Source organism: Argopecten irradians, chromosome 6, assembly GCF_041381155.1.
Source record: "Argopecten irradians isolate NY chromosome 6, Ai_NY, whole genome shotgun sequence".
NCBI lineage: Eukaryota > Metazoa > Mollusca > Bivalvia > Pectinida > Pectinidae > Argopecten > Argopecten irradians.
This window is the reverse complement of record NC_091139.1, coordinates 32,573,949-32,596,532: the sequence shown is the minus strand read 5'-3', so window position 1 is coordinate 32,596,532 and position 22,584 is coordinate 32,573,949. Positions and strand designations below refer to the sequence as shown.

The 22,584-nt window shown below is 45.1% G+C and overlaps 2 protein-coding genes across 2 annotated transcripts in view; both read left to right on the top strand.

Annotated features, from left to right (window-relative positions):
• The window catches only part of LOC138326465 (coiled-coil domain-containing protein 1-like), a 69,942-nt gene extending 65,889 nt beyond the window's left edge, over positions 1-4,053 (top strand). Inside the window, exon 4 of the mRNA XM_069272566.1 lies at positions 3,892-4,053. Coding sequence (XP_069128667.1) covers positions 3,892-4,053 — 162 coding nt within the window. The remainder of the gene's footprint in view (positions 1-3,891) is intronic.
• A 16,064-nt stretch (positions 4,054-20,117) lies between these two features.
• On the top strand, positions 20,118-21,899 carry LOC138326464 (uncharacterized). The gene has a single exon (XM_069272565.1). It carries the CDS (start codon positions 20,118-20,120, stop codon positions 21,897-21,899), a length of 1,782 nt encoding a protein of 593 aa, XP_069128666.1.
• Positions 21,900-22,584: the final 685 nt, after the last annotated feature.

The following is a 22,584-nucleotide window of genomic DNA, read 5'->3' as shown; positions in this document are numbered from 1 at the left end:
TTCATTCAAACAAACTTCTTCTCGTTAACCAAAAGGCCCAGATATAATTGGTGCCTGTAGCATGTCAGGGGATGAAGGTGGCTACCAAGTTTTGTTCAAAATGAATGACCTTGGACCTTATTCAGGTAAAGGGGTCATAAAATGGCTTAAAATATGTACAACGACTTCTCTCTCAAGAACATGAAGGACTGAGAGTTTATGATTTTGGGCCTGTAGGCAGCTTGTCTTGAAGGGCCTCACTCAAGTTTGTTCAAATAAATGTACACATGATACTTCAATGAAAAAGGTCACCTCGGTGGTCCAAATAGGCTAAAAATCGTTTAACAACATCATTCTGCAACTTACTTAGGAGGCCTAGAAATCTAATTATTGCGGTCAGTTACAGGTCTGACTATGCTTGGGATGAACGTGCGCATCAAGTTTTTGTTCATAGTGTATTGAAATGATCCTTGAATTCAAGGCAATGTCACAGGGGGTCTACTATAATGGCTAAAAATCTGTTCCATACGTAATTTTTTTCAAGTAACGGAAAGCGCTCAGCTGCTTCTCATATCAGGGCCTGTTGCAATATTGCTGGGTATGCACGGGCTACCATAGTTGTTCATAATACCTATGACTTTCATTCAAGGTCTGGGGGGGGTTCAAATAGGCTAAAAATGTTTAAACAATTCTCAAGAATCCAGTTGGCCCAGGGTAATGATTATTCGGCGCTCTGTAGCATCGCTTCGGGATGATGGGCTACCACGTTTTGTTCAAATGAATGGACCTTGATGTTCATTAGGTTCGCAGGGGTTCAAACATAGGCTAAAATCCCTGTTAAAAAACAATTTCTTGTGAATAACTAATGAAGGCCTAGAGAGCTGATATTAGGCACTTGTACATGTGCTGGGTATTTGGACAGGGCTATTCAAGATTATTTCAAATGAATGACCTTGATCTTCATTCAAGGTCCTCAGGGGTCAAAAAAGGCTAAAATCTTTTTAAACGCGACTTCTTTTCAAGATACCAAAAGTAGGCCCAGGTGTACTGATATTAGGCATGTAGCATGGCTTGGAAGATGAGAGGGCTACCGAAGTTTGTTTCAAATAAATGACCCTTGACCTTCATTCAAGGTCACAGGGGTCAAAAAGGCTAAAATATTTAAACAACTTTCTTCTCAAGAACCAGAAGGGCCGCAGGGTAATTGATATTGGGCCTGTTTAGCATGCTGGGTGATGAAGGGCTACCAAGTTTTGTTCAAATGAATGACCTTAGACCTTCATTCAAGGTCACAGGGGGGTCAAATAGGCTAAAATCTTTTAAAACAACTTCTTGTTGAATAACTAAAGAGGCCTAGAAACCTGATATTGGGACCCCCTGACTCATGCTGGGATGAAAGGCTATGGTAAGTTTGTTCAAATGAATGACCCTTGATCTTTCATTCAGGTCACAGGGTGTGAATAGGTCCTAAAAATCCTTTCAAAGAACTTCTTATTGAAGAAATAAGATGGCACAAGGATACGTCATATTGGGCCTGTGAGAGCAGCATGCTTGGGGATGAAGGGGCCTACCAAGTTTGTTCAAGATGAATGATCAGTGATCCTCATACAAGGTCAACGGGGTCAAAAAGGCTAAAATCTTTTAATCGACTTCTTGTAAGAAAACTAAGATGGACTAGGGTACGTTTATATAGGGCAATGTGACATGCTGGGATGAAGGGCTACCAATATTTGTTCAATATGAAATGACCTTGATTTTTCATTTCAATGGTCAAGGGGTTCAAATAGGCTAAAAAATTTTAAACGAATTTTCTCCATCGGGAAACCAGTGGTGACCCTAGGATTTCTAATTTTTGGGCCTGCAGCATGCTGGATGATTATTGGATAATACCAATGTATGTTCCAAATGCATGACCTTGTTTCATTCAAGGTCACGGGAGTCAAAAAAGGACTTAAATTCTTTAAACGACTTTCTCTCAAGAAACCAGAAGGCCAGGGTACCTGCTATTGGGCCCACGTAGGATGCTCGAGATGGATGGCTACCAAATTGTGTTCAAATACAATGACATGTACTTTCATCCAACGGTCACAGGGGTCAAATAAAAGGCTAAATTCTTTTTAAACAAACTTCTTGTGGATAAACTAAGTAAGCCTAGTAGACCTGATATTAGGCTGTTAGATGCTGGGATGAAGGGATACTAAGTTTGTTCAAAATAAACAAGTTCTGTGTCCTATACACTACTATGGACTTATAAGATCTTCAATGCTCCTATAATTGTGTCCGCCGGGATTTATCGCCCTTCACCGGATGTGGAAGATGAAATGAGAAGCGCTGAACTCAGAAGGAGGACAGTGTTATAGTTGGAGAGTGACAGAAACGCGCGTCGGAGACAACGGCTCAAGGAGCGGTGTAAACCATGAACTATATGTATGATACGTGTCTTCGAATGAACTGAAGGAGGTTTGCCTAGTTAACGTCATGAACGTGTGTATCAAACTGTGATGTCGGTGTAATACGTGTTGAACTGTGGTGACGGCTGTGTGTGCACCGTGTGGAAATTGGGTCACAGCGCGGGCGGCAATAGACTGTTGGTATAATCTATAGTGTTATTGTGTAAACTCGACACCCCCTATTGTTTCGTTATTATGTCTAATTAAATGTTAAATGTATCTCAACGTCTCTGTCGTCATTTCATAGTCCCCAGCTAACAAATATCGTCCAATATACCTAACGAAAGATCCCAAAATAAATTAGTCTAGGGATAAGGTGAGCGGAATCATCTTTGGACGTTGTCCTGTTTTTGTCTCCGCCCCATTCTAGGTATTTATCTAGATCATTTTTCTCCTGACAACTTGGGGGCTCGTTCCGGAGTATTTTTCATGGGTAAATTGTTGGACTATGAAAGTGACTACAGGTGTTGTATGTTTATATACCTATGGCATTAGAATATGTAGTGTGATATATTTGTGTAGGTGTAAGATAGTCGGCGTATCATGTCACCTCTCTACGAGAAGTTAGACATGAACCCTCAGTAGTAGCTGTAGACTAGCTGATAGCATTAGAGAACCATTACAGAGTGTCAAAATAGGTCGGATTGTATAAATATTTATTATGCTATTATTCTGAGAGTCAGGATAGGTTGGGCATATTATTATTCTATTGTTATTTTGCACTTGAGTGTAGGTTGGTTGCTATTGTAAGCTATCATACTGGACAGGGTACATAGTACACATGTCTATTTATAGAAAATACTGTGGATTTACTGTTATTCTAGACAGGTAGAAATAGGTCGGGTGATAAACCACAGATATTTTAGACATATTAGGATTAGCGCCACAAAAGTGTTTGTCGTTATTAGAGTTCAAAATTTCCAGAATTTGTGAAATTTGGATATTTTTGAGTAGAATCATCATAACGGTGATTATTTGTGGTTTATTGTCCATACTTACATGGTGTAAGCGACTGGAAATATACCATGGATTTACGAAAAGTGGTTAAGTATTGGGGAGAGGCTTGGTTATAAAGAAGCTGAATTACAGCAGTTTGTGGCAGCCAAGGAAAGGGAGTACTTAGAACGGGAGGAAAGAGCAAGGAGACGTGAAAATGAGAAGAAACAAAAGGAGGAGGAGTTACGCAAGCGTGAAACTTGAGGAAGCCGAGAGAGATACAGTTTTCAGCTCGAAAAGCTTAGAATGGAGAATGAGGTAGAGACGGCTAGACTTACGGCAGAACAGGAAAGGAAAGAGAGTGGTCAAGGTCACATACAGAGGAGTCAAGATCAATGTTATTGCGACCCAAGCTACCAAAGCTTGACGAACAAAAGGATGACATGGATGCTTTTTCTTGAACGTTTTTGAGAAGTTTGCTATGGCACAGAATTGGAGTAATGTACATCTGGGCTGTGAGCCTTAGCCCTCTGACTTACCGAAAGGGACTTCAAGTCTATTCAAGCATGCCATCGACACAAGAATCAACGATTATGACGAGTTGAAGAAGGCACTCCTCAGAAGGTATGAGCTAACAGAGGAAGGATTCCGTGTGAAGTTTAGAGAAGGAAAACCTGAGAAAGGATGAAACTGCGTTTCAGTTTGTGGCGAGATTAACTCGATATCTGACGAGATGGACTCAAATGTCAGAGATTGCGAAATCGTTTGAGGGATTAACAGAACTGCTAATAAGAGAGCAGTTTATCCAAGCGTGTTCGTCAGACATGGCACTTCTCCTCAAGGAGGGAGAGCACCTAAGGATGCTCAGGAGCAAACACGACTCGCTGAACAATATATGGAGGAGGAACCCATGGAGGAAATCTTGCGAATGTCTAGCAAGGCCACATACAGCTCGAGTAAGCCGAACCAACAAGTACGTAATAATAACTCCCCAGCAACAGAAAGCGAATGACAAGACAACAGAATGTGAAAGGTCAGAGGACAGACTCTGTTTCATTTGTGGAGGTGAAGGTCATATCGCGAGAGATCATGCAGATGGAGGCAAGATAGGATCAAGGCCTAACAAACGGTGGTCAGAGTAAGGACACCAACAAGGCAGCACTTTGTAAATCTACACAGAAGGAGAGGGCAGTAAACAGATGATTGTATTAGGAGTGAGATTCACAGTAAGAAAGATTTCAAGCACAGTGATAATGGGACAATATACGACTGGAAGGACAGTGGAATGCCTGTTCAGCTTGGATACGTGGGAGATACCCGGTGAAGGTTTTTAAGGGAACACAGGTTTGTAGCAGCGCAGCTGTTTAGGGAAGCACTCGTGAAGCCTGACCAGATGACTGATGGCGAACTCTCACATGTATACTGATTGATGGAACAGAGCGGAAGTTTCAGACTGGCTAAGATTTGATGTGATATCCCCCTTTCTATGTAGGGAGAGTTGGAAGTAATGTGTATGAATGATCCAATCTACGATCTCGTGATCGTTAACGTGGCACGAGGCCAAAGTTTTACAGCGGATGTTGATTGGAGGCCCGCACGCAAATTCAGAGGAATGCAAGTCAGCTGCTGTAGTGACCAGGGCTGAAGCAAAGAAGGAGAAACAAGCTATAAGGCCGTATTGAATAACGTTCCAAGTGAAGGAGATTTGAAGCTTGTCGGACTTGAAGGATCCATAGATGAAAGCCACCCTGCAAAAGGCAGATGGGAGGCAAGTCCACTGAAACCAGGTGGCGAGAGTATAGCGAAAACCAAGGGGATACAAAACTCTGGTAATAAGTACCGAATGGAGATAAAGAACAACATATTGTATCGGTGTCCCCCACAAACAGAAGAGAGCGAGGAAAACTGATTGGGGAGATATGACAGATTGCTTGTTCCACAGACATATAGAGAGCAAGTCATGTCACTTCGCACCATGAGTCAATTGTGTCGGAGGAGATTTAGGATGTACAGAAGAACTATCGACAGGATTTCAACAAGTCTTCTACTGGCCGGGTTATGACCCAGCGATGTTAACACGCTACTGTCGATCTTGCGATTATATGGCCAAACGACGACTCCGAAGTGCAGGTTTTGACCAATTTGGAGGGACTACCCCTGTACGTTAGTTAGAAATGCCGCATTAATTGAGGAACCATTCCAACGGGTAGCGGTGGATTTGATTGGTCCGATTTTCCGGCATCGGAGACTAAAAACCGTTACATACCTTACAGTAGAGGATATGCCACTAGTACTCTAGAGGCTACGGCATTACCAAGAATGATTGAGACTCAGAGAGGATAGCAGAAGCGCTCCTGGAAATTATTTTGCATGAGTTGTGGTTTACCGAAGAGGAGTGATACTTAGTGACACAGAGGACGCAGTTCACCTCAGGAACTCATGGGAGGAGGTTGTGTAGACTGGTGTCAGTCAAACAATTATTCACAACGCCTTACAATCCCAAATGTAATGGGCTGGTGTGAGAGGTATGACCGGAGTTCTGAAGAACATGTTAAAGAAGATGTGTCAAGAAACGACCAAAGGATTGGGAGCCGATATATTCCTGCAGTATTGTCTCGCATACCGGGAAGTCCACAAAGCGAGTACCGGATTTCTCACAGTAGTCGAACTTTTGTATGGGAGAGAAACAGTTCGCGGGCCCATGCAAGGCGTTAAAATGAATCTGGGACAGATGAGGCTAACCGAGAAGTCTGAAACGAGGAATACTTTCACAGATATGTTTGCTCAACCCACATTAGTAGACAGGTTAGAAGGAAACCTGCAAGATAGCTCGTGAGAGCTTACGCCAATCAGACAAGGATCAGTACAAACACCACTACGTTCAAGAAAGAAAGTAGGATATCGGGCAACTTGAAGTCGAGTCGGACAGGAATGTACTGGTGTTACTACCTACTGACAACAAACAAACTTTTTGCTTCAGTGGAAGGGGCCCATTCATAAACATAGTGGAAGTTGTGTGATAGTCACAATGAACTATAAAGTTATGAGGCACACGGTGTTTGTATAAGGGGAAATTTCGAAGTGTACCATGTGAGACTCTTGCTAAAGCATTATGTTGAAAGAAAGGACAGCAAAGAACAAGAGTGAGACAAATAATGAAGCAGGGTCGAGGCAGGAGTTGATAGCAGCAGCACAGTCATGTATAGCTGTTTATTGAGGCCGGAGGAAGGTGCAGTTGATTGCGGAGCAGTAGAGTGGTGACGAAAAAAATCTGTTAGAGCTTGGGAAACTTCTCCGGAAAAGAGAATTTCAAAGATGTCCAGATAAGTGAGGACTTAACGGAGGATGCAGCGATCACAAGCGATTGCACTTCTAGAGGAATTTCAGGATATTTTTTCACGATATAACCTGGAAATCGACACATTTACAGGAACACCGGATCGAGGACAACCTGTGATGATCCGATAAGAGTCAAACCGTATCCCATTTCCTAATGCTAAGCGGAAAGAAGTCAAGAAGAAGTAAGGAAAATGGTGGAAATGGGTATATAGTCGAACCATCGACGTCGGCGTTACAACTGCACCGATTGTATTGTTAAGAAGAAGGACCAAACCAACAGGGTTTGTATTGACTTTCATATGTTGAACGCCATTACGCGATTTGATCCTGAGCCAATGGGAGACATTGAGGATATAATGACAAGACTCCAACAAGGACAATTACTTCTCAAAATTTGACTTGATCAAGGGTTACTGGCAGACTATACAGTGGAGGAGAATTCGAGGCACATGACTGCCTTCTCGACCTCGGAAAGGATGTTACCAATTTTCGGAAAGATTACCATTTGGTCTTGTTAAACTCAAGGAGCCACATTCAAAATCAACCGTATGATGAGAAGAGATGTTGGACGCGGCAGCAAGAACACCGATCCACTACGTAGATGACAATACTTGGTCACAAACCACAACCTGGAAGGAACACATTGAGGATCTACGGGATCTCTTTACAAGGATTCGGGATGCGTCATCTAAGTCAGTTAGGCCCTTCAAGTGTATGATCGGCTACAGGACATTAGGATTTGTAGGACAAACCTACTGTGGGCGAAGGGGGACAATCGCCATGGAGGATGATAAGTTGCGAAAAGATCTCCGCAGACGCTCAAACAGCCAAAAAGACGAAAAAGCATGTCGAGCTTTCCTCAGGACTCGCCGGGTATTACCCGGAAATTTGTGCCAAATTTTGCCGATGTCGCGACAATCCTCTATCAGACCCTCACCAAAAAGGGCCGACCGAATCAAGTGGAATTGGGGACCACAAGAGGTCTAGAGGCTTTCAGGGTGTCTCAAGGACCTCCCTTACCTACCAGAGGCCCCGATTCTAAGGCTGCCATCTTTTCCTATCTTCCCCCCCCGCTTTCAAAACTTTCCATCGTGCAATCAGATGCCTCAGATACTGGTTTTAGGTTGTGTTTTACTTGCTACAAGAACACACTGATGGTATATTTTTTATCCAGACGCGCTACGCAAGTAAGAAAACTACTTGATAGGGAACGAAACTATTCAGTAATTGAGCGAGAGTGTCTTGCTATTGTGTTCGCCATTAAGAAAGTTCCAAAATGTACTTGTACGGTCGCGAATTCATTACTTTATACAGATCATATAGGGCCATGGTGTTTATCCAAAAGAGTCAAAATAGAAGTAGTAGAGTTTATGCGATGGGCTCCTGTTCTTACAGAACTACAAGTTTCGCATTAAGGCAATTAAGGGGCGTCAGAAAATGTAGCAAAAGCAGATTATCTCAGTAGGCAATATTCTGTTTTGTCATTCTGTTCCCTACTAAACTATATGTTGTTAGAGATATGTTAGAGTTTAAGATAGGATTTTCCTGTATGCTATACATTTATTCTAAGTGTTTATGAAAATACATATAAGCTAAGTATTTTCAGAAATAGGGGTTTGTCAGAATAAATTTTAGTGATTTTTTCTATACACTCACTATGGACATATATAAGATGGTGTTGTGCTAGGTCCCTATATTGTGTCCGCACCGGGAGTTATCGCCCTTCACCGGATGTGAAAGATGAAAGAAGAACGCGCTGACGCTGCAGAAGGAGGGCAGCGTTAGTTGGAAAGTGACAGTGAACGCGCGTCGGAGACAACGGCTCAAGGAGCGGTGTAAACGATGAATCTGTATGTATGATACGTGTCTTCAAAAATGAACTCAAGGAGATTGCCTAACGTCATGAACGTGTGTATCAACTGTGATGTCGGTTTGTAGATACATGTGGAAACTTTCGTGACGGCTGTGTGCACACCGTGTGGAAAAATTGGGTCACAGCGCGGGCGGGCAATAGACCTGTTGGTATAATTATAGTGTTATTGTGTAAAACATCGCGACACCCCTATTGTTTCGTTATAAGTATCTAATTAAATGTTAAATGTATCTCAACGGTCTCTGTCGTCATTTCATAGTCAGATGCTAACAAATATCGTCCAATATACCTAACGAAAGATCCCAAAATAAAAATTAGTCTAGGGATAAGGTGAGCGGCAATCGTCTTGTATGGACGTCGTCTGTTTGTTTCGTCTCCGGCCCATTCTAGGTATTTATCTAGATCATTTTTCGTCCTGACAAGGGGTCAAAAAGCTAATAAATCTTTAACAACTTATGCTCCAGGCCGAGGCCGATTGTCTGCGTATTGGCATATGTAGCATGTGTGATGAAGGGCTTCCAAGTCTGTTCAAATAAATGGACTTAGACCTATCATTCAAGTCACAGGGGCTTCAAAAATAGGCTAACATATTTTAAAGACTTCATATCAAGACACCCAGAAGGCGCAGGGGTAATTGATATGGGGCTGGCTCAGCATGCTCTGGATGAAAGGGCATAACCCATGATTGTTCAAATGAATGACCTTAGACCTTCATTCAAGGTCACAGGGGTCAAATAGGCTAAAATCCTTTAAACAACTTCTTTTGAATAACTAAGAGGCCTAGAAACCTGATATTGGACCCCTGTCATGCTGGGATGAAGGGCTATTAAGTTTGTTCAAATGAATGACCTTGATCGTCATTCAAGGTCACAGGGGTCAAAAAGGCTAAAATATTTCAACGACTTATTTTCAAGAATGGAAAGGCTCAGGGTTCTCATATAGGCCTGCAATATACTAGGATGAAGGGCTACAAAGTTTGTTTAAATGAATGACCTTGATTTTCATTCAAGGTCACAGGGTTCAAATAGGCTAAAATTTTTAAACAGCTTCTTCTCAAGAAGCAGATGGCCCAGGGTACTGATATTGGGCCTGTAGCATGCTGGGATAAAGAGCTATCAAGTTTGTTCAAATGAATGACCTTTATCTTCATTCAAGGTCACAGGGGTCAAAAAGCTAAAATCTTTAAACAACTTCTGCTCAAGGACCAGAAGGCCCAGTGTACTGGCATTAGGCATGTAGCATGCTGGGATGAAGGGCTACCAAGTCTGTTCAAATGAATGACTTTGACCTTCATTCAAGGTCACAGGGGTTAAATAAGCCTAAATCTTTAAATTACTTCTTTTCAAGAACCGAAAGGCTCAGGGTTCTCATATTGTGCCTGCCACATGCTGGGATGAAGGGCTACCAAGTTTGTTCAAATGAATGACCTTGACCTTCATTCAATGTCATAGGGGTCAAATAGGCTTAAATCTTTAAACAATTTCTTCTCAAGAACCGAAAAGATATTTGGCCCAGCATGGATGAAGGGCTACCAAGTTTGGACCTTGACTGTCTCAAGGTCCACAGCAAATGCTTGGACTTCTTGAGAATAAAGAGGCCTACCAATTTGTATTGGGCCTGTGACAAATGAAGAGCTACCATGTTTGTTCAAATGAATGACCTTGACTGTCAAAGGCTAAAATTTTGAAATATCTTTTTTGTCACAGAGGGTCATTGGGCCTGTGACATTGGTTAATTAATCTTCATTTAAACACGATTAAAATCTTTCAACGACTTCTTTTGACGGAATATAGGGCCACTAAGTTTGTTATGACCTGATATTGGGTCACAGGGGTCAAATTGGTTAAAATCCTTAAACGACTTCTTGAGAATAACTAGGAGGCCTACAGACCTGATATTGGGCCTGTGACATGCTGGAATGAAGAGCTACCATGTTTGTTCAAATGAATGACCTTGACCTTCATTCAAGGTCACAGGGGTCAAAAAGGCTAAAATTTTGAAATATCTTTTTTGATTAACTTAGAGGCCTAGAGACCTGATATTGGGCCTGTGACATGCTAGGATGAAGGACTACCATATTTAAAAAAAAAAATTACCTTGATCTTCATTTAAGGTCACAGGGGTCATATAGATTAAAATCTTTCAACGACTTCTTTTCAAGAACGGAAAGGCTCAGTGTTCGCATATAGGGCCACTAAGTTTGTTCAAATGAATGACCTTGACCTTAATTGAAGGTCACAAGGTTCAAATAGGCTAAAATCTTTAAACAGCTTCTTCTCAAGAACCCGAAAGGTGTAGTTTAATCATTTTACAGTTTTTATTGCTTCGCGCATTGTAAATACGGAATTTAGTTATCCGCTCTCGGGTCTGTTATTAGCTATAACTGTGTAACTAGGTAGATAGCCATGCGTGAATGATATACTCCACATGCAGATATGTGAACAAGAGCACAAACTACAGATTGTGGTGAGTTTTTACCCATTTGTCAATATTATATCATGTCCATACCTGTGTATTACTATCTGTGAATCTAACAAGTGATTAGTTTAGCCAGGTATCTCCTAATTAACTCACCTGTGTAGTGTATTATAATGCGGCATGTTGTTTACATATGCGCACATGTACATGCTAGTGTCATTTCTGTATAGTATATCAGTTTCGTGGGAACATTTAAACTATTAAATTGATGTAAAATAGCAAACTATTTTATAATAGTAATATTTATAATGTAAGTTAGTCAATTTTTTACTACTATTGAACGTTTACAATGCCACTATATATAATCGTGTAGCCGTCACGGTTGAGTGAACCGCACCTGCGCCAACCATAAAGACCGAATGCACAGTCATTTTGTAACTTGGTGTTAGGTATAGATTGCTAAATAGTATATTTTATTAATTTTATTATCCAATATAGAGGTATAAATAGTAAATCTGACATACGTATATTTTAGCTTAAAACCCTGACGATGGTGGATATGTTATGGCACTACTACCACTTCAGCCAAGAGTATATGGTTGTACAGTTTTCATCAAGGATTGCATCGAGGCTTTTATTAGCGGTCCTGTGTAGGCGACGTCTGTAGGTTCTGTGTGAGCCGAGTGTTAGCCTTTGTTCTATGTGAACACTTATACATACATTTCATACTGATGCGACGTGTCATGAACTTTGATTTTTGACTTTGATCCGTAACTATGTTGCTGCATCCAGGTTGCATCGACGGAACCACAAGATAGCAGCTGGTAGCCAGACTGTGGATTACAGACCACGGCAACTCCAGTGATCGTATCTTAGAGACTCCATGAGTATTATATGTAATTAGCTTTCATAGGTACTTCTGTATAATAATGTATCATATGTGTAATTTGTGCAATAAGTGTATCTAGCTTTACTTAGGAAGAACCCAAAAATAATCATGTATATTTTGTAAAATAAATATTGTATATATTGTATAACAGTCTCAGTATCATTCCTTACCACACTTGCATTGCCGAGCTCGTCTTTAGTTACACCATGAACCATCGACCTTGTAAGGAATCTACCTAGAACTATCAAATCTCCTATATTGCTATTCCCTCAGTGCTTTGAATATATATATTTTAGAATGTTTTACTTCCATGGTCTGAAGGGCAGGAGGTACAGGGCTCAATCTGAGAATAGCGTTTGTTCTTTTACTTTGCTATCCTTGAATAAAGAGGAGTCAATATTGTATCAAATGTTGATTGAGAATAATATGGACTCAACTAGCCTGAAAAGTTGGTCTTTATGACCCTAGTGTAAAAAAAAGCAAATTATTTGAAACATATCTTTCAACGTTGAAGTTAAGTGTTTTTCTGTAATCAATGTAATATCCAGTTGAGTTGAACAGACCCTCTGGGGCTCTTGTTGTAATGAAACCCTACTTCTTACTCTACCGACACTACATATTGGGGAGGGAATTAGTAGCTTTGGCCTTAAAGGAAAGATGGTATGATGTGTGAATGTGTTACCTGTCTTCAGCTAGCTGGGTACAGTATGATGGGTGCCAATGTAACCTCCGTCTCCAGCTAGCTGGGAACAGTATGGGATGTTACAATGTAATGTCTACAGTTAGCTGTAGTATGATGGGTGCCAATATGTTCTCAGTTAGCTGGGTACAGTATGATGGGTGCCAATGTGTTAACCTCCGTCAGCTAGTAGCTGGGTATGTGTTAGTCCGTGATGATGGGTGCCATTGTAACCTCACTCTTCAGCTAGCTGGGTACAGTATGATGTGTGCCAATGTGTTACCTCCGTCAGCTAGCTAGCTGGGTGCCATTGTAACCTCACTCTTCAGCTAGCTGGGTACAGTATGATGTGTGCCAATGTGTTATCTCCGTCAGCTAGCTGGGTGCCATTGTAACCTCACTCTTCAGCTAGCTGGGTACAGCATGGATTACAGCAAAGTGTTTATGTCATCTGCTGCCATATGTGTTACCTCTGTCAGCTAGCTGGGTGCCATGTGTAACCTCACTCTTCAGCTAGCTGGGTACAGTATGATGTGTGCCAATGTGTTACCTGTCTTCAGCTAGCTGGGTACAGCATGATGTGTGCCAATGTGTTACCTCCGTCAGCTAACTGGGTGCCATTATAACCTCACTCTTCAGCTAGCTGGGTACAGCATGATGTGTGCCAATGTAACCTCCGTCTTCAGCTAGCTGGGTACAGTATGATGTGTGCCAATGTATAACCTCCGTCTTCAGCTAGCTGGGTACAGTATGATGTGTGCCAATGTAAACCTCCGTCTTCAGCTAGCTGGGTACAGTATGATGGGTGCCTATGTGTTACCTCCGTCAGCTAGCTGGGTACAGTATGATGGGTGCCAATGTAACCTCCGTCTTCAGCTAGCTGGGTACAGTATGATGTGTGCCAATGTAACCCCGTCTTCAGCTCTTACCAGCTAGCTGGGTATGTAACCTATGTCTTTGGGTACACTGAATGTGCCAATGGGTGCCAATGTGTTACCTCCGTCAGCTAGCTGGGTGCCATTGTAACCTCACTCTTCAGCTAGCTGGGTACAGTATGATGTGTGCCAATGTGTTACCTCCGTCAGCTAGCTGGGTGCCATTATAACCTCACTCTTCAGCTAGCTGGGTACAGTATGAATGGGTGCCAATGTGTTACCTGTTTCAGCTAGCTCCGTCAGCTATGATGGGTGCCAATTGTAACCTCACTCTTCAGCTAGCTGGGTACAGTATGATGTGTGCCAATGTGTTTACCTCCGTCAGCTAGCTGGGTGCCATTATAAACCTCACTCTTCAGCTAGCTGGGTACAGCATGATGTGTGCCAATGTGTTACCTCTGTCTTCAGCTAGCTGGGTACAGTATGATTGTGCCAATGTGTAACCTCCGTCTCTTCAGCTAGCTGGGTAAGAGCATGGTGTGTGCCAATGTGTTACCTCCGTCAGCTGCTGGGGTGAGGTGCCATTGTAACCTCACTCTCTTCAGCTAGCTGGGTACAGCATGATGTGTGCCAATGTGTTATTTCTGTCTTCAGCTAGCTGGGTACAGTATGAATGTGTGCCAAATTGTAACCTCCGTCTTCAGCTAGCTGGGTACAGTATGATGGGTGCCTATGTGTTACCTCCGTCAGCTAAAGGTGGGTAGCTGGGTACAGTATGATGTGTGCCAATGTGTTACCTCCGTCAGCTAGCTGGGTACAGTATGATGTGTGCCAATGTGTTACCTCCGTTCAGCTAGCTGGGTACAGTATGATGTGTGCCAATGTGTTACCTCCGTCAGCTAGCTGGGTACAGTATGATGGGTGCCTATGTGTTACCCTCCGGTCAGCTAGCTGGGTACAGTATGATGGTGCCAATGTGTTACCTCTGTCAGCTAACTGGGTACAGTATGATGTGTGCCAATGTGTTACCTCCGTCAGCTAGCTGGGTACAGTATGATGTGTGCCAATGTGTTACCTCCGTCTTCAGCTAGCTGGGTACAGTATGATGGGTGCCAATGTGTTACCTCCGTCAGCTAGCTGGGTACAGTATGATGGGTGCCAATGTGTTACCTCCGTCAGCTAGCTGGGTACAGTATGATGGGTGCCAATGTGTTACCTCCGTCTTCAGCTAGCTGGGTACAGTATGATGTGTGCCAATGTAACCTCACTCTTCAGCTAGCTGGGTACAGTATGATGGGTGCCAATGTGTTACCCTCCGTCTTCAGCTAGCTGGGTACAGTATGATGTGTGTCCCAATGTGCCAATGTGTTATCACTCTTCAGCTAGCTGCTACAGTGATGATGGGTGTGCCAATGTGTTACCTCACTCTTCAGCTAGCTGGGTACAGTATGATGGGTTGCCAATGTGTGTTACCTCAGCTAGCTGGGTACAGTATGATGTGTGCTAGCTGGGTACAGTATGATGGGTGCCAATGTAACCTCACTCTTCAGCTAGCTGGGTACAGTATGATGTGTGCCTACCTTGTGTTACCTCCGTCTTCAGCTAGCTGGGTACAGTATGATGTGTGCCAATGTGTTACCTCCGTCAGCTAGCTGGGTGCCAATGTAACCTCACTCTTCAGCTAGCTGGGTACAGTATGATGGGTGCCAATGTGTTACCTCCGTCAGCTAACTGGGTACAGGTGCCTGTGACCACAGCTGGATAGATGGATGCCTGTGGCTAGAGAGACTGATTGATGTGTGTGGTTTTCAGGTGGTTCTCTGCCGGCTACAGGACAACCATTTGGACTGTGTCTATAGTAAGACGTACATGCAACATGCTGCTATATGTCAATGTAAGTATACTTTTTACTTATGGCCATTGTTTGTAACCTCTTATGAACACATTCAAATATTTCCTGCCAGCCTGTTCAAAGGATTCATTATAATAATTAGTGATTTTTCTCCTTATATAACTGGGGTCGGTAAACGACCCCATTACCAATGCCAAACCCCCCTATTTTTTTCCCAATTACAATGAAAAATTCCCAAATCAAATTGCTGAAAACCAAATAAATCCCAGAAATCTTTCCTCTCATTCAATCTAAAAAAAAACTACTCTGAAACTGTGGTTTCCATGTTCTGTAATTTGTAACTGTTTCCCATAACTGCTCTTTTTTGCGATTAAAAATTCCTAATTTGTTGCAAAAACATTTTTCCCAAAATACCCTGAAAAATCACTGATATTTAATAATTTTTCATTTCAGTAATACGTTACCATAACTTTAGTATGCAAATACGCTACCTACACCCATCTTTGTAGCCCCAACAAACATAAGATTTGAGAATCCCGTCTCCCTACCGTACCTCATCTCGTACTCGACGAGAGTAACATAGAGTGGTCTCCCTTCCTCTTTCCTTTATGGCGCTACACAGCTCGGACGGCAATTGCATTGTGTCTATTTCGTTTCGCTGTTAGGTCCATTTATTTGACGTTTTAGTCAAATTTTTTCACACATTCAGTTGTGTGTTTACCCATCTGCCCTGTGTTGTTTTCTTTTTGTACTGTCATTTGTTTTTTGTGCCTTTTTCGGTCGTTTTTTGACTGTTCCACGTGCTTGCCGGTGTTCCGTGCGATCCGTCATTACTGGTGACGTCTCGCTGTTTCCGGTTTGTTTACGTTTATTTTTTGTTCGGTTTTTCGTGTCGCTGAGGCTTCGTTGCCGTTGTTATTAGGTAAGATTTGTGTCACCTAACACTGTTTTTTACGTGTTTAGCGTGTGTTGCTTATATTTTACGTTTTTGACGTAATTTTCTTACCTTGTTTACGTAATTGTCGTTGTAATGCCTGGTATGCCGGGTCAGCGTCAGGGGTCTGCTCATGGGTGTTCCCATTTCTATGAGGAACGGGACCCACATGATGCATGTCCCCTATGTCGCCCTTGTCATGAGTCCTCTCCTTGTGAACTTTGTCCAGTTGGAGAGGCTCTTGGCCAGGCCGGCATTACACCAAGGCGATCTTCGTCCTCCCATAAGAGGGATTCGTCCTCATCTTACGGGAGGAGAAGGAAGCAGGCTTCTAGTTCTGTTTCTGTTCCTGTCTCGGTAGTTCCTGTCTCTACAGGTTCTTCTCGAGATCAGGGGGTGGTCCCTCCTGTCCAGGATGTTCCTGGAGTAGGGGAGGGGCAGCCTGACCCTGACGTTTCTCGGTCTAGGGTCGAATTGGCTGGGAATGCTCGTAAGCTTCCATGCTTGCCTTCGGGTAGGGACTACCAGCCGCCGGTCTCTGACGTTGTCAGCGGCTCCGGCATTCCAGGTGGTGTTGCTGTTGGGGGCGGTCTTGATGCCGGACCTATTCGTCCGAGTTTGGGTTCAGGGACTACAGACTTCCTTTCTGGTTTGTCCGTTTCCACTGGGATTAGTGATGCGCAGCTCTCTAATCCCGGCATCAATTCTGGTCCAACTTTCCCTCCCGTCCAGTTACCTGGTCCCGGTCCTATTAGGTCCGCTCCTGAGTGTGCTGGCTCGGTTTTCCCAGGGGGTCATCCTCAGGGTCCTGGGTTTGTTGGTCAGGTGTCCGATTTTCGGCCTCCTTTTCCCCCTGGCTTAGGGTATACGGGTGCCTGCGGGCAACCATCCTTGGGCCCCCCAAACCAGCCTGCGGATGGTTTTGGGTTTCAGCAGCATCCCGGCAGTCATGGGCCTAGCCCATACATGTCCGGGTTTCCACTTGGAGGGAGTGGTGGTCCAACCTCGTCCTTTGGTCAGGTTGGCCAGCCCCAGTCTCAGGCAGGCCAGTTTGGCCAGTTCTGGGGTCACTCCCAACCCACGGGACCTTTTCCGTATTTTCAGGGATACGGTTTTAACCCCATGGCTATTCCTTCTTGGAACCCTTGGGGTTTGGTCTCTCCCTCGCGGAGACCTGTCAGCGGTTCGGTTGCTCCCCCCCAACCTACTGCTGCTTCGGGTGCCGGTCCTAGAAAGGTTCGCCGGACCTTTAGGACTTCTGCTTCTCGTGCAGTCCCGTTTGTCTCCGAGTCCAAGGGTCGAGCTTCGACCGTTAGGTCGAAGCCCTCAGCTTCTGTGGTTAGGAGTTCGGCTCCTAAACGCCACTTGTTGGAGCCTGCTCAGGAGAGTTTTCCTGAGTCTGTCTCTTTTGCTGGCCCTTTTCTCCCCGTTGGGACCTCGGGTCCAGGCAACGAGGAGGATATGGACTGTGAGGTCGTGGGTTCGGCAGAGGATGATGATGTTGTTCATCTCTCCCCTGGCTGCTCCGATATTGACCAATCTAGTTTGTCGGATGCAGATCCTCAGGTTGAAGATTTCCAGGAGGAGGGTGACCTCGAGGCTGCTGAGGTGGATGCCCAGCAGGTTTTGTCTGGGATGCGGGCCCTTAGGGCCGATGTATCTCGGATTCTCGGGGCGGAGGTTTGCCCACCACCTTCCGCATCATCCATCCCGGAGTCCACCACCCTTTTGGGTTCTTTGGTGGCTCCACGGGCATCTGCTCAGTCAGATCGCTCACTGCCAGAAGGCACTATTGTGTCTTCAGCTTTGGCCACTGCCCAGTCTCGAGTTATGGAGAAGAATTCTTCTTCATCTCGCACGCCTGGGTTTGCCGGGTTGCAGCTCAGTGTTGGTGATTTATCAGAGGTTCAGGCCTCTGATTATGCCATTCACGATGGACTGCTGTCCTCTCAGCCAGCTAAGCTGGAGTCTAGAGAATTGGCAGCTTGGCCCGGCAAGTCAGTGGACCAGGTGGTGTTCGGCTCCAAGGAGCACCACAAGATGGAGAGGCTGCTGCGCCCTTTCCATTCAAATTCTGTCTTATATAGACTTTCTGACGGTTAGTCTATATAGGGTATCCGATGTGCCTGAGAGTCGGATATCTGAGACAGAGCAGGCCGACATTCAGGACAGAGTTACCTCTGCCCTGAACAGGGCATTGAGAGCCTTGGCGTCTTTACAGGTGTCATTGCTCGCCAATGTCTTGTTGGCTAGGCGTTTTTCTGTGTTGAAAAACCGCCCGGTCGAAGAACCTTACCGGTCCCGATTGTTGACTGCCCCCTTCTCTGGGTCCACTCTTTTTGGAGGGACTCTTCCTTCTGTTCAGAAGGATTTGAAGGAGGACTCGGTCGCTTCTGCCCTTCTTTTGAAGAGATTGCAGACCGTGAAGGCCAGTACCTCGCAGGGGTCCGTGCCTCCCAAGAAGAAGGCTAGAACTTCAGCTCCTCAGTCTACTGCACAGCCGAAGTCGAAGCCTTACTTCAAGGGCAACAAGGGGAAGGGTAAGAAGGGCAAGAACCCTCCTGGGGGTAAGAAGAAGAGTTCCTGACACTTTTTCCCCCTCCTTGGCCATTCCAGACGAGGGGTCTGTTCTGGAGGACTCCGCTCCTCCAGTTTTAGATTCCGGTCCTTCTCCCGCAGGATTCAGTTTCGGGTTAGGAAGCGATTCTCCCGCCTGGGAGGGTCTCGATCTTCCTCGTCCCGATCTTCCTGTAGGAGGTCGTCTGTCCTTCTTCCTCCCAGAGTGGAAGGAAATCACAGAGGACACATGGGCCTTGTCTGTGGTCAAGGAGGGGTTGGGCATTCCCCTCTTGCGGGATCCGCCCTTGGCATCAAGACCTATCTTCTTCCCTCCTCCGGGGGATCCAGAAAAGGCACTTGCCATCCAGGAGGAAGTAAGGACCATGCTTTTAAAGGGCGCGCGGTCGAGGAGGTGCCTATGGTGGAATGCACTCCAGGCTTTTATTCCAGAATGTTTCTGGTTCGGAAAAAGTCCGGAGCTTGGCGTCCCATCATAGATCTAAGTGCCTTCAACAGGCACGTAGATTCTCCTCACTTCAAGATGGAGACTCCACGGAGCATCATAGCTTCGGTGAGAGAGGGGATGTGGGCTACTTCAGTAGATCTGAAGGATGCCTACTTCCACATTCCCATCAAGAAGTCGGCACGGAAATTCCTCCGTTTCACTTGCAACGGGAAGGTTTTTCAGTTCCGGGCCATGCCTTTCGGGCTCACGACAGCTCCTTTGGTTTTCACCAAGCTGCTGCAGGTTGTCGTGGGGTTTCTCCACTCCAGGGGAATAGATGTTCACATCTATTTCGACGATTCCCTCATGCTCCACCTAGTGCGGGAATCTTTGGTGCAGAACACCCGTCTGGTCCTGAAACTTTTGCTCAAAGTCGGCTTCATTCCTTCCAGAGAGAAGTCCGAGGTCTCCCCTTCTCGAGACTTTGTCTTCCTGGGAAACCGTTTCAACACGGTTCAGGGCATTGCCCTTCCACCTTTGGAGAAGTTCAAGAAGGCCAGAGATCTTGCTCTGACCTTCATCAGTTGGTCACACGTCCAGGTGCGTTGGTTTCTCAGTTTTCTGGGTTATCTCAACTCCCTGGCAGATGTAGTCCCCCTCTCCAGATCTCCAGTTTTCTCCTCGCGAACTGGGTTCCTGCCAGCAGGGAATGGGAGGCTTGGCTTCCTCTCAACCAGTCCGTGAAGGAGTTTGCACGGTGGTGGACTCTCAAAGACAATGTTCTACAGGGGGTTCCGTTGTCCAAGCCAGCTCCCACCATGACCTTGTTCACGGACGCGTCCATGACAGGTTGGGGGGCTTACCTCGATGGCCATTGCCGGTCGGGGGAATGGTCTGGGGATCAGCTCTCCGAGCACATCAATGTGCTGGAGATGAGGGCTGTTCTGTTGGCTTTGCAGGCTTTTCGAAAGATTCTGCATTCCAAGGTGGTTTGTGTGGCTACGGACAACTCTACAGTTGTCGCGTATCTGGAGAGACAGGGGGGGACAAGGTCCCACGTCCTTTGTGCCCTCGCTATCCGTGTTCTTCTTCTCTGTCAGGAAATGCAGTTGACTATTCTAGTCAAGCATCTTCCAGGCAGGTTGAATGTTCTGGCGGATACTCTCTCCAGGCGCCGCCAGCCGGTTCTGACAGAATGGCAACTAAATCCCTCGATCTTCGAGGGCATTTGTCAGGTGTGGGACAGGCCTCATATAGACCTTTTCGCCACTTCCCTGAACAATCAGCTGCCAACCTTTGTCTCTCCGGTGCCAGACCAATTGGCTTGGGCTGTGGACGCGCTATCTCTGGATTGGGAGGGGATGCAGGCTTATGCATTCCCTCCATTCAACCTGGTGGGCAGGGTTCTACAGAAGTTTCGGACGCATCATTGCTCCCTCCTTCTGATAGCGCCCCTGTGGCCGAGACAACCATGGTTTCCGGAGCTATTGTCGTTTCTGGTGGATGTTCCTCTGGTTCTTCCACTCAGATCCAATCTCCTGCGCCAGCCTCGGTCACGGACGATGCATTCACGTCCCGAGATCCTCCACCTTCACGCGTGGAAGCTATCTCAGGAGGCCTCGCTCAGGCAGGCTTTTCTTCGGACGTGTCAGCCCGCATCGCCCGATCAATTAGGTCTTCCTCTTCTGCCGTCTACCAGTCACGCTGGAAGATCTTCTGTGATTGGTGTATCGGCAGGAAGATTGATCCGATCAAGGCTTCTGTCCAGCTGATTGCAGATTTCCTTCTCTATTTATTTAGGGAACGGAATCTCGCCTCTGGTACTATTGCGGGATACCGCACGGCTATTGCCAGTGTACTGTCTTTTCATGATAGGCGAGAGGTAGGTTCTTCCACCTCGTTGTCTGCTTTGATTAGGGGCTTCAGTCTGGACAGGCCTAGGGTACGGCAGTTAGCTCCACAGTGGAACCTAGCTCTTGTGTTAGAGTCACTGAAGGGGGCTCCTTATGAGCCTTTGGGGTCTGTCTCCCTAAAGTTTTTAACTTTTAAGACTGTCTTCCTGCTTGCCCTTGCCTCAGGCCGTAGGAGGAGTGATATCCATGCTTTGTCTGTTCACTCTTCGTGCCTTCGTTGGGCCAGAGATAGCTCTGCCGTTACCCTTCTCACTGATCCTGCCTTTTTGGCAAAGAATCAGGTTCCTGGTTTTTCGCCCGATCCCATTAGGATTCCTTCCTTGACAGTCTCTGTTGAGTCTGAGGAGAATGATCAGTTGCTGTGCCCCTGTCGAGCACTTAGGTTTTACCTTGATAAAACTAGGGGGGGGCGAGGTACTCGATCTCGTCTATTCTTGCCCATTAAACAGGGTCAGCAGGATATCTCCTCCCAATCCATTTCCAGATGGATATGTCAGGTGATCAAGATTGCTTATGAGCTATCTAATGATCTATCTCGGGCGAAATGTAAGGTGAGGGCTCATGAGGTTAGAGCCCTTGCAGCTTCTTTGGCTCTCCTTAATGGGTCCTCATTCCAGGACATCATGTCTGCTGCCTTTTGGCGTGGTCAGTCTACTTTCACTGACTTTTACCTCCGGTCCCTGTCCTCTCATTCTGAGGGACTGTTTTCCTTGGGTCCAGTTGTGGCGGCTCAGTCTGTGACTGTTCCTCCGCCCTAGACATGGTATTTATTTTTGGTTTTAACTGTATGCGGGCAGGCATCACGATGGTACTCCTCTTTTCTCTGGGAGGTATTCCATTTTTTATCCCTTTCCTTCGGGGGGTTCCTGGAACCCCTTTTTATTCTCCCTACTGGGGCTTGTCTCCTGGATTTGACGTTTGATTGGGCTGCCTGGCTTCGGACTCTCCACTACGGTAAGACGAATTCGCATACTAAAGTTATGGTAACGTATTACTGAAATGAAATTGAGGTTTTTCAATGTAAAACCAATTTTCATGATGTAATACTTACCATAACTTTATGGAGTCCCACCCTTCTGTTTCCTCCCCTTTCCTCCTCAGCCATTTTGCCCCTGTGGCTCCATAAAGGGTTTTTGAGGAAGGGAGACCACTCTATGTTACTCTCGTCGAGTACGAGATGAGGTACGGTAGGGAGACGGGATTCTCAAATCTTATGTTTGTTGGGGCTACAAAGATGGGTGTAGGTAGCGTATTTGCATACTAAAGTTATGGTAAGTATTACATCATGAAAATTGGTTTTACATTGAAAAACCTCAAGTTTTTTTAGTTTCCATGATAGTCGTGCATTGTGAGTTTTATCAATATGCTTGATTATGTAGTTATGGTCAACTAAGAATCATTTTAGAATTGTCATAATTACCTGATATTTTAGATCAGATCAGA

Coding starts and splice junctions, on each gene's coding strand:
- LOC138326464 (XM_069272565.1), top strand. CDS start 20,118: ATGGTCTGGGGATCAGCTCTCCGAGCACATCAATGTGCTGGAGATGAG.